General features: G+C 50.1%; 1 protein-coding gene across 2 annotated transcripts in view; it reads right to left on the bottom strand.

The window, feature by feature from the left end:
* Positions 1-11,555, bottom strand: part of ALDH1A3 (aldehyde dehydrogenase 1 family member A3) — a 34,307-nt gene extending 22,752 nt beyond the window's left edge. Inside the window, exons 1-3 of one of the 2 annotated variants that reach the window (XM_060095099.1) lie at positions 11,430-11,555; positions 6,082-6,186; positions 3,790-3,930 (exon numbers count right to left, since the gene is read on the bottom strand). In XM_060095099.1, coding sequence (XP_059951082.1) covers positions 3,790-3,930; positions 6,082-6,186; positions 11,430-11,528 — 345 coding nt within the window. In that variant the 5' untranslated portion in view covers positions 11,529-11,555. The remainder of the gene's footprint in view (positions 1-3,789; positions 3,931-6,081; positions 6,187-11,429) is intronic. The other variant, XM_060095098.1, reaches the window with a different exon arrangement.
* Between the last annotated feature and the right edge of the window lie 621 nt (positions 11,556-12,176).

Genomic DNA, 12,176 nt, shown 5'->3' with positions numbered 1-12,176 from the left:
GATTCTTTTCTGTTTCCAGCCGGGCTGAAGAGAACCCCTTTGTCCCTCAGACAAGCGGCCCCAGTTGAGCCCTCCCGTCATCCATGGCTGCAGGAAGTGGCCACCCTGACACATAGCCCAGGGCAGGATTCTCATTTTAGAGTCACTGGGCTGAGAGAATGATTTACAAAGGAAGAGAGGCCCCTCCGTGTGCACTCACATATGCCTCATTTCCGAGATGGATGGCTCTGCACCCACTTCAAGGTGCAGACACAGGGGCTAACAGAGCCCAGGGACTCATCTGTGTTATCCAGAGGGTAGGCGGCATGGCTGGCACTGAATGTGGGGCGGCTGACTTTCAGTAAGGGCAGTGACTGCTTTTTAGGCCGCTGCCCCTGGACATTTGCATCTGGAAAGGATGTAGGATGGCCGCATGAATGGCTGGGGCTACTCTATCTTTGCTTCAGGAGTGAACCAAGAATTCTCTGAACAGGAGGCAACCACTTTCCTAGCTGAGTGGCCTTGGCAAGTCCCTGAATCTCTCCCTACCTCAGTTTCCTCATCTGTAAAACAACAACAATAACAGTAATGGCACCTACCTCATAGGACTAGTGTGCAGGTTAGAGGAGTCCTATACATAAAGCGCTAACAGCACTGTCTACCCATAGTAACAGCCACATCCACTGTTCAAATGATGATAATAACAGCTCTGACTATTGTCATCATTTTCCCTTTTAGGGCCAGACAGGTGCTCCACAATCCTCAGCTGGGGACAGCAAGGAGACAGGGCTGTGTGTTGCTAGAGATGACAGGGCTGGTCTGGGTCTCGGGTGTGTCTCACCCCTGGTAGATGCTGCTCAGGGACCAAGTCAGGACAACGTGACAGCCAGTACACTGTACCTTTGGCTCCTATTGATTTACATTCTAAGTCGGAACTTGCATTTTCCCAGGGGAAACCCAACAATTGCAAATAATGCCAAAATTCTCCAGGGCCCAGCTGCTCCATACAGCATCCGCACGTCTGTCAGTGGAACGGGGAGTTTACACTTGGCCCTTTTCTGGGATGGGAGAGAAAGGCAGGAGACTGGGACAGAGCTTTGTGGGGACGTGCGAGGCCTGGAGCCACTGCCCACATCCAGCCCTGGCTTACCCTCTCTGGCTGGATAAACTAGGACAGATTACCTAAACTCTCTGGGCCTCAGCGTTCTCCAAATAGGATAATAAATACTACAGGTCAAATGCCCACAATAAGCCTGGTACATGATGAGCATTCAACAAGCATTGACTGTTTTTTATTATTAACTTAGTCACGTTTGCTTACTGGAATGACAACAGGAATTTGCCAGGTTGGTGTTATGGAATCTGTCCAAGCAAAACTGGGTCACAACAGGTTTAGAAAGGAAGTTCTTTAAAAAAATAAACATCAAAAAAGATTCGCAGGTGAGTACACAGGCCTGAATCTGAGAGATCAAGTGTTAGCAACTCATTGGGACTTTTACACAATTATTGTGTCTGGACCATGTGGGAACCACAGCTGCTTCTAAGTTTATTTCTTTTAACATTTTAGGAGAAAAATATGCCTTTTGAAAAATTAACACATGGTAACCCTCAGATACTAAAGAATGAAGGAAAAGTGCTGTGGGACATGCCTCAGATGCCCCAGCGCCAAGGCTTAAATGAGGGGCTCAGAAGTGGAGATCTGCTTGAGAAGAGAGCAAACAGGGACAGCCCCTATTTCGAGGCTCCCAAGATGAGCGCCCGAAGTGCCAGGGTCTGAGTCCAGGTGCTTCAGTGAGGGAGAGGAAGAGCTGGGCTGCTGGATCTGCCACATGGTCTCCAAACACTGAACACAAAGTAATTGCCCAGCTCTGTCAAAGCCACCAAGCTGGCAAGAGAACATGATGGAAAGTGGCACTTTGTGCAGGAGAATGCAGGAAAACCCCATCAAGGGCGTGCTTTCCCGTGATGTGGTCTGGGTTTTAGAAACTGTATTTGCCAGTCATTCTCTTGTCCCTTTCACAATGTGGCGAAGAACTGGATCTTATTTCTTGTGGGCAGCGAGGTCAGGTGGCAGAGGGGACTTGCTCTATGTGCTTTAACACCAGTCTTGCCAGGACAGCCAGGAGGGCTGAAGGTAAAGGTGGCCTTGAAGCCACTGCTCCCCAAGATGATACTGACACTTGAGGACAGGGTGGGGAGGGTGCCCAGGCACATCCTCTCCCGCCTGCTATTAGTCCTCACGGACATTGCAGACCGATGAGCTCATGCTGGGTGAAAACAGAAATGTTTTTGAAGAAGCCAGTTTGGCAGCTTGAGAGTTGAGACTGGCTTTCGTTGCAGGAAGAAACCAGAGGCTCTGCGGAGAGAGACACTGACCCGGGGAGGGAGCTCTTCTCACCCGGGTTCAGGCTGGCCAGCTGGGGAGGGCGGAAGGAAGGTGCAGTTCTCTCTGTGCGGATGCACCCTCAGTGCAACGCACCCCAGAGGAGCACCCAAAATGTAGTTTCTCCACCCTCCACCCCAAGACACACATTCAGGGTCAAGAGCAATTTCAGAGCCCTAGCTGGCACTGACCTCCACGCAGGTGTCCACTTGACTACTCATTCCCAGCATCAGATCAAGAAAGGAAAGAACCATTTTTCCAAATCAGAGACCAAAAAGGAGATTTCCTTTCCTACCAACTGGGCCTCCAGGTCTGGGGCAAGTTTTACACAGGAGTCTGAGCCATATGAGGGCTGCGTGTACAGGCTGCTGCAAAGGCCTCAAGGCACAAGGGGGCCCCAAGATTTCCTCTGATCAAGCACTCACCACAAGACCAAAAGAAGGTCTGAGGATCTCGTTCAATTCTGTACTTACAACTCCTAAATGTCTTCATAGCCCGTCTCATGAGAGCAGGCCAACCTCATGCAGTGGGATGAAAAAAGATCCCCATTTTCCAGCTGAGGAACTAAGGTGCTAGAAATTTGTTGGCCAGGAGAACAAGTAGCTGAGGTTAGAACCTGGGTCTTTAGATAGCATTATTAATAAAAGCTATCATCTATTTAGTGCTTACTGCATGACAGGGACTGCTAAGGATTTTAAATGGATCGTTCTCACAACACTCAGATATCATTATTCGTGATATTGTCCATGAAGAAACATATGCTCAGGGAGGTTAAGCAACTTGTCCAAAGTCACACAGCTAGTAAGTGGCAGAGCTGGGGTTTGAACCTAGGTCTTTCATACTCTGAGGTTTCCTATAACTAGGTTATTCTGCCCTCACCATCACTCCACACACACTCACCACTGCCCACTTCAGGGGTGAAATAGGGGTGATTTTTAAGCTATATGGGGACACCTTTTCTATGTTAAGTGGTAGCATTTATTTTAATAAGTATTAGAAAAAATACACCAGCACATTAAACCTGTAATTTCATGGATACTGTCACTTAGGATGAGGTTAAATTTCACTTTAAAAGGGAGTTCATGTAAGAAAACAAGTTAAGTTCATAACTGTGCAGGTGGGACCAGGATACAGCCCAGCCCAGCCTAGCTGTCTGTGAACATCTCAAGTCTGGGAACCACTAATGGAGCTGAACTTCCTCCAGGCCAAGAAGATGAGCTGCAGGGGACAAAAGTCCGACTTCAAAACAAAAAGTATGCGTCCAGTAGCATAAACGCCTGCCTATGGCCGGAAAGCCACACCTCAAAGGACCAAGCAGTCCCACCGCCACACAAAACAGCACCCTAGCTTCTTTCTCCCACACTCTGAGGGGGGTGGGCCCTCGGGGAGGCCGGCTGGCCCCACGCCTCCCGTGTGCATGTACTCACGGCCAGGACAGCGCGGTCCCTCTCCACGAGATCTGCCAGTTGGTGCAGCAGCCGGCCGCGGCTCAGGGCATCCAGCCGGCGCCACGGCGAGCCTCTCTGGAAGGCGGCTTGTGCAGCCTCCACGGCCTTGTCTACGTCGAGCTGCACGGCCGAAACAATAGAGAGAGTGTGTCACCTTTCGCTGAGGGCTCAGCTGTCAGAGAACAGCAGAGTCTCCGCCCGCTGCAGAGGAAGGAGGGGTGGCAGGCAGCTCAGAGCAACAGCAAGGTTTCCAATCACTTTAATGGCTGGGGGCTTTCAAGTGGTTTTTTTCTTCTTTATGTCTTAAGTCTTTCAAGTTTTCTACAATGGCCAAGGATTAACTTTCCTTCTGATTATACAAAGCGTTTAAAATAGTCATAAAACCACTGACCTTAATTATTTTTCTTGGTGACCAAAGTAGGAAAAGATCATCTACTTGCTACTTCAGTTTGGATACAAACACACTCCCACAGCTCACCAATTAGGTGGGAAATGTCTGTCTTGGCATTTTACTGCAGCTGAGGACTGCAGTCCAATAGCAAGAACGGGGGGTACGAGTCCTCCTCTGGATCTCAGAACTGACCACATTGAAAAAGTCCCTAGATGGGGAGGATCAGGGACTTTTTCTCCCTTTAGCCTCACCTCACCTACCCCCTGAGGGCAGAACTGTGATGATTTTATAGAAAGAGAACTGGATCATCTACGCACTGATAGAAGAATTACAATCAAAACTTCTTCTTTACTGGGAAAGAATGAGAGCTGTTTAGAGTAGTGACACCCATTCTTTTTTAATTTTTATTTATTGTTATTTTTTTCGGCCATGCCACGAGGCATGCAGGATCTTAGTTCCCCAACCAGGAATCAGACCCGTGCCCCCTGCAGTGGAAGCGTGTAGTCCTAACCACTGGACAGCCAGGGAATTCCCTGACACCCATTCTTATGTTCAGGAAAATGGGGTTTGAGGCTCTGGTTGCTGATGGGCAGGGGCTCACCCCCCAGGTCCCTCTGAGCCTCTCTTCCTTAGGGAGGTGCAGCCAGCAGTGGACACCTGGAACCAGTCAAGAGGAACACTCCACCAAGATTCTGTGTTTCCAAAGCGGGCTTGGAGGTGAGCAGAAGCTTTGGCAAGGGAGATATTAGGTCTTTGAATTCCTTGTCCCAGGCTCTGGGGTGGAGGCCAGGACCTCTCCAGCTGCAGGAACAGGGCAGCCTTTGTCTTCTGGTGCTTGGAACAGTCACTGGGACCATGGGACAAGCCAGAGCCGGGGGCAGGGATCTTACTCTCCTCCCTGATACCTGTATACTGCACCTGGGAGTCCTGCTCTGCATCATGCTCCACCCCTACACCTTCACATCTTCACACGAGCTCCTCAGTGCTAGTATCTTTGTAGACAGAGCTTAGCATGGGGCGCTGCACATGGGAGGGCATGTATAGGTGGAAACACTGTGCATTGCATACCTATCACAAAACCATCACTAGTAGGATCAAATTCAAGCCTATTTTACACATGTGCCATTCACCCTGTTCACATTCAACATTACCTACACACTTAAGAACATCAGATGAGTACTCTAGTGGTTGAGGAGAGGGTTACATTTCCCTTCGCTCCTTACAAAATCTGTACCTTCAACCTTTCCCCCAATGATACATATTCAAAAGATACTTTATGGTTTGAAATGTATCAAGGACACATCCACGAGTCCCTTAGCTTTATATATAATAATATATATAATATATAATGTATACATATAATATAGCTTATAAAATATACCCTGCACTATCAAATAGGGTTATAGACTATAGCTTTACAAGATAATTTAAGTTTCTGGTAGAAAAGAAATCTGGCAGTTGCATGACATTATTACCTCTGCATGACTTAGCAAGTCATTCTTCCTTCAAGTCTTTTTTTTTTTTTTTTTTTTTTAAGTGTCTCCTGCCAGAATGCTGCATTTGGTGAAACACACCAGCCGGAAATGCTTTCTGGAAAGATTATTTAACGCCACCAGTATCAAACAGTTGATAAAAACCTTTCCTTTAGCCACGTGATAAGGATAGCTGAGGTCATCCTCATAGATGGAGAAACATCTATCAAAGGAGAGTGACTCTGCAGCACATCGTCCCTAATTGATCCCATTCTGGGCCAAGTGTCTGAGAAGCAGCTCGCTTAGGTCCAACCTCAGTGTGGGCCAGTTCTGCCTTATAACTCAGCTGAAGCGTTTCCTTTTCCTCTAGTGATCTGTAATTGAATTACTGGAGAGGGGGGCACCCACCTTATCTCCTTCTTCCACTTCACATATTTTCTCTAGAGTTGAAGGGTTATATGTGGCAAACTTTTTTCCACTCTTGGATTCGTTCCATTCATTGTTGATGAATATCTAACCAGGAAAGGAAGTTGTAATGCATTAGGCTTAAATCAAAATCATATAATTCCAACATACTGAGGACCTTAGGTAACGTCTTTTCCTTCTATCCCTCCAACCTACCTGTCTGCCTTTTTTATAGGTAGGACCTGGAAGGGGGATGGAGCCACATGCCCAACCGGGAGCACACTCAGAATTAGAATCCAAGTCTCCTGACTTTTAATACATTTTCAGAGAACTACATTTTGCCACAATAAAACTAATTTAGAATGTTTTTCTAAAATATTCTCTCTCTCTCTCTTTTTTTTTTCGGTACGTGGGCCTTTCACTGCTGTGGCCTCTCCCGTTGCGGAGCACAGGCTCCGGACGTGCAGGCTCAGTGGCCATGACTCACGGGCCCAACCGCTCTGCGGCATGTGGGATCTTCCCGGACCGCGGCACGAACCCGTGTCCCCTGCACCGCAGGCGGACTCTCAACCACTGCGCCACCAGGGAAGCCCTCTCTCTCTTTTTTTAAACAATAAGATGGAGTCACAGAGAAATAGCAGGGTTAGATAGTTACATAAAGGGTATAAGTTAAATTTTACACACTCAGCAAGTTCGAGGGAAGATTAAATATGCATATATATATATATATATATAAGCAATCCACCTGCCCCTGAAGAGTATGTCAGCAGTGAGCACTACCTTCTCCCTCCTTCCTGCTGCAAGCTCCAGCTAGATCACCAAGGAACTGGCATTATATAAGGATCTTACTATAACCTCATTAATTCACATCAGCCCCCCTCCCCCATTCCCTTTAAAATGTCTATTTTCATGTTGGGCTTAATAAAAGCCAGTATTGGAATACAAAGATAAATATCTGTGTTAGGAAATGTTCTGGTTATATTAACATATGTAGCAAATAACGGCTTATATCCAGAACCAAATAATTAACTCACAAAAATCACTTATTTCAGAGACTCAGTTATCTAGAACACAGCCGAGAATAGAGACATTAAAAAGAAAAAGACATCGTGAGCAAACTAAAAAGAATTCACAAGTCTATGCACTGAAATGTGTGTACTATTTACTCTTAGTTTACCCTAAGTTCTAACTGCCTTAAAAAGCATTAAAAGAGAGGGATTTGGGGAAAGAACTAGGAACAGAGGTGACAGATAATACATAAAACATGTTCTGACAGAATGGAGGCCCAGGCTACCCAGTGAGAGGACAGGCAATCTCCTGCTGTACCAGCTTGGGAGAACTTTGTCATCAGAGCCCATCGTGGCATCAGAGAGACTCCAGTCGCAAACATGACTGATACGCTTTAGAAGCATTTCCATCAAGTAAAATGTCATCAATAATTTCTAAGTATAGAACTAGCTCATCGGATTCCATCTCTATATCTATATGCATATGTTTATATGCACATCTCTATATGCATTTATTCTATGTCTATATCTATATGCATATCTTTGAGTCATTTAAGGGGAGAATCGCATCACTACAAGGATTAATTTCAGTGACTGGGAATCTCATTCATTCGGAATACTTGACTCCCCAGTGAGGATGGATTAGAGGGGAGCCAACTCATCCAGTGTGCAACCTGACTATGTTCTCTGTCCTGGGCTGTCCTGTAAAAAATCCTAAGCTCACAGGGAAGGAAGCCCGCTCTGGGAAGCCACTGGTGCACTGTTTTGATAACTCTCCCTGGAAAGCAGGGAAATTTGAGCACGGTGGGGACAATGTACAGAAGGCCAGCTCTGGCTGGGCAGGTGGGCAGAGGGCCCCTGCCTCCCTGTGTGGGGTCCAGAGCTGAGAGCGACCCTCGGCCGTGGGCTGTGCCCATCTGACTTCTGGAAGCTCAGCGCCTTCAACGTGAGGCCAGGCCCCCAGGGAAGCGCGCGGAAAAGGCCAGGCTACAATTACAGGTTTATTCTTCCAGCTGAAACCAAATCCAAGAGTTCACTTTTGCCATCCAGCAAGCAATCACCCGGTAACAGTGAGAAATTAATAAGTAGAGAGGAGGAGTTAAGTTAGCGTGGGGAGGAAAGTGCAGCCAGGAAGAGAGGCCCATTTGTCGGAAGATGAAATTTCGTGGGTTAGATAATAGAGACTGTCAGTGAAAACTGCTGATTCTAGGACCTTCCTGGTATCAATTCCAAGGAGGAGGGAAAATGAGAAGGTGGTAGAAGAGAATATAAATAAGGGGATAAAAACAGATTGCAATGATCAGATGTCTGTTATACTTCATCTCCAAGCATGCTCCTCCAAAAAAAAAAAAAATTACTTGGTCGTTCATGACATTGATCCATAGTCCTTTCTAACCAGCAACTTAAAAAAAATTCAGACTGCTCAACGATACTCATATTTTCCCATCACAATGTTTCTGATTTAGCAAAAATTTTTTCTTTATACTACATTAGTAAGTAATTTTGTAAGTGGTTTCTACTGTTGCTTTTTCTCTCCAATAGAAGAAAACAAAAACACAAATGAGGAAGGGGTAAGTGTGGCCTACCAATTATGCTGGCTGTATTGTTTTGAACCCCAAAACAGGAAAATGGGTCTAGAAAAAATCTGTTCCCCTTGACTTGTGAATTGGTATGAAACAAAACTTATAGAGGAATAAAATTATGGTACATTGAGTGGATGGGACTCACATTTTGAAGGAACGGAATGGTATACTATCCAGACTGAGCTGGAAAACCACAGCTATTGTCAAGATACGGGTTTCCCAGAAGAGGCGAAGGTGGTGGTCACACAGTGAGTTCTGCTGTCGCCACTTACAGAAACTTCCATTGGACCTCAGCTATACTCAAAAGGAGTATATTTTCAGAAAAGGAAATTTGAGTGAATTTTATTTTTCATAAAACAGATCATAAAAACCAGTGTTTTAATGAGCCAGAAAATCTTAAAAAAGAATTTCTACTACTGGAAGGAAAGGAAGGGGCCCTATGAAGTGAAACGGGCTGCTACCCTCTGAGACCTATGTGGGGGTTTTGGGGGGAACCACCCCTCACCAAAATCACAGAGCAGAGCCCAGTGTTAAAACATGAGAACAAAGGAACTTCGTCCTTCTGGAGACTGGACTTACCCTGGGAAATGGTCCCCCAAGGCTGGGGCTCAGACCCACCATTTCCAGCTTGTCCTCCATTAACAAGAAGCACCATGAGTCAGGTTTGAAAAATAACAGACCGTTACTGCTCACACACTCCACAGCCAGGGAGCCTCGGGGGCCTCGGGGGCCTCGATACTGTAGTTCTGTTTCTCCCGCTTCTTTCCTCAGCCCTGTGGGCTGCCTCTTCAGCCAGGGGCTCCTTAAGCATTGCTTGCCTGGGCTCCCCACCCTCAGTCACAACCACACAGGCTGCCCCAAACCCACAACTGCTAGGAGGAGGCCTCTGTGGAGGTGGGCCTGGAGCAAGGACAGAGAGGCAGAGGCCTTGCCCTCCAGAGGAAAGGAGGGTACAGCAGTCTACTGTCAGGCTGCTGCAGTCATCATCGCCTAGGAGCCACTAAGGATCCTGGCTCTCCAGCCCCCTCCATCTCATGCCCTTCCCTCAGCCTTAGTCACAACCCGGTTCTGTTCCACTAAGAAGGGGGGGCACCCAGCAGGACAACAAACACCGGTCACTCTGTGAATGTGCTAAAATCCACCTCTCTACTTAAGGGCTGCATTTACACTTGTGAAAGGGCAGAAAGAATTGCAGACAAAGAGGTAACTTTCTATATGTGACTCCATTGCTCTGATAGCACTAAAAAAGGGTAAAAAGGAATAGGAAAATAATATATGTAATTTCTGGCTTCTATACTGTTTTTTAAAATCCAATAAAACAAAAATAAAACAAAACGCTACTACCAACAACAACAGGTGACCACCACGAGTGTTAGGGGCTAAAAAAATTTAGGTACTATTTTCACTGTTCCCAGAATATGAGTTGGAATTTGCACGCTGAAGCTGATACTACTTAGGAAACTACATTAAAAATAATCTCCATTGAAGTGTCTCTGTTGATTACAGAGCCCTCTGGAAACAGTTAATTTTAATGTCATGTGATCAGAGGTCCAGCCGACAATAAGCGCCAAGAGATCAAAATCTGAAGGCCACACATAGTGGCCTACAACTTTCTCTGCTTGATTAAAACTATTTGAGAGACATAATTGCTACTTGTGAAAGTAAAATTGATGGAGGAATTTTCTAAGTGCTGTGTCAGCTGGAGTTGGGGGCAATGGATAAGATGCAAAAATAAAAGGAGACAAACTTGGGGAAAGTGAAGCCAACCGTGCCTCTTGGCCTGCACCCCTGAAGTGCCCCCAGTGCCAGCCCAACGGCCTCCAAACAGCCTCGGGGTGTCTTCCCACCGGAGGGGACACGCTCCCCGCTGGCAACGGAGCTCCCAGCCCTGCTCAGCCCGGGCTCCAGGCCTCGCCATCTTCCTTTCTGCCCTAGGCAGGTGTTCTCACCGCTTTGCCGGTGCTCCAGCCTCCTAGCCCACAGCGCAAAAACGACAGCGAGCCTCGGAACTCCGCGGCGCGATGGGGCCCTGCCACCCGCGGTTTCCCAGGCTCAGATCTGAGACCATCATCTGCCAAGACCGAGGTCTCTGGGCTCCGGGACAGTCTCATCAGTGAGCACCTTCCTACTAGCCCTCGTTCTACTGGTAAGCTGGTAAGAGCTAAGCACAGGAGGTGCCCGACTTCTCTCCGCTTGCTCTCGCTGACGTTTCCGGACACTTCCCGAGGCAGCCTGACCTCTCAGGTCGGCTCTTGGTGTTTTCAGGCACCCTCTGACCCTCTCGAAGCCCGACCCCTTCAGCCCCGGAAACTACGCCGCAGGGTCTGCGGGAAGACCACCGCGCCCAAGTCACGGCGCACCACCGCTAGCCTTCAAAGCGGGCCCTGCAGGGGCACGTCGGGGCCGCGCCGGGCTTCAGCCTGGCACCGCGCGGCCGCTGCAGAGCCTCCCTCGCCCGGTTTTCGCGCCCGAGAGCCCGTCTTGGGGTGCGGATCTTGGAGTCCCTTTTGGGGTGCGCGGCGGACTCCCGCCCGGGATGCCCAGTGCTGAACGCTGCTGCGGGAGGGCCCGGCTGAGCGGAGAGGCTCGAGTCACAGGAGCGCCAGGCGAACTCAGCTGAGGGCGCGCCGCCCCAGCTCCCCGCACTCTCGGAGCGGAGCAGCGGGGCTCCCGGCCTGCTCACCCCTGGTCCCCGCCACCGTGGCCGGGCAGCCCAGCGCGGAGCCAGGCGGCCGTCGGGTGGGACGCGGGCCCGTCTCACCTTGGTGAACTTGACCTCCAGGTTGCGGACGGGGCGCGGCAGGGCGGGTGACTTCCTGTCCGGCTGCCCGTTCTCCACGGCCCCGTTGGTGGTGGCCATGGCTCCCCCACGCTCCCGGGTCCGAAGCGCCCGAGTTTTCGGCGCCTGCTCCGGCCTGGGCGGTGCGCAGCCTACTCGCGGGGTGACAGCTCCGCGCCGCTTTATGGAGCGCCCCACGCCTCCCGCCCGAGGGGGCTGTCTAATTGGCTGCAGGACTGGAGGAAGGGAGGGCTGGCGGGAGGGGAGGGGGCCGGCCCGCCTCACCCCACCCCGCCGCCGCCCCTGCGGGAGCCCGGCCACCGCGCCGCGCGCTCCCCGCCCGGGAGGCTTCCCTTGGAGGAGCTCCCGAAACGCCGCCGGGCCCCGGAAGTCCCAGGGCTCGGGCAGCGGGCCGGGGCAGGAATCGGGGGCGCGGGGCCGCAGCGCTGGCTGGAGAGTCCGCCCGCGGCACCTGCCGCCCCCGGCCCGCTGACGCTCCGTGCACTCGCCCAACTTCGGTCCGCGCCCCGCGCTCCGGGAAGGCGCGCCCGCCCGCCCGCTGAGGGCCTTGCGCTGCGTCCGGGGTCGGGGACCCCGCGGGGAGGCCCCGCGTCGCTGCCCACGTGCCTCGGCCTAGAGTCCAGACGCCGGGACCGGGCTTGCAGGACCGACGCCCGCCGCGCCCCACTCGGCCCGTGCCGGGACTGCGGGCAAGCGGGCGCGGAATCT

Source organism: Mesoplodon densirostris, chromosome 4 (assembly GCF_025265405.1).
Source record: "Mesoplodon densirostris isolate mMesDen1 chromosome 4, mMesDen1 primary haplotype, whole genome shotgun sequence".
Lineage (NCBI taxonomy): Eukaryota > Metazoa > Chordata > Mammalia > Artiodactyla > Ziphiidae > Mesoplodon > Mesoplodon densirostris.
Note: the sequence above shows the minus strand (reverse complement) of the source record. Positions and strands in the feature narration are given on the sequence as shown.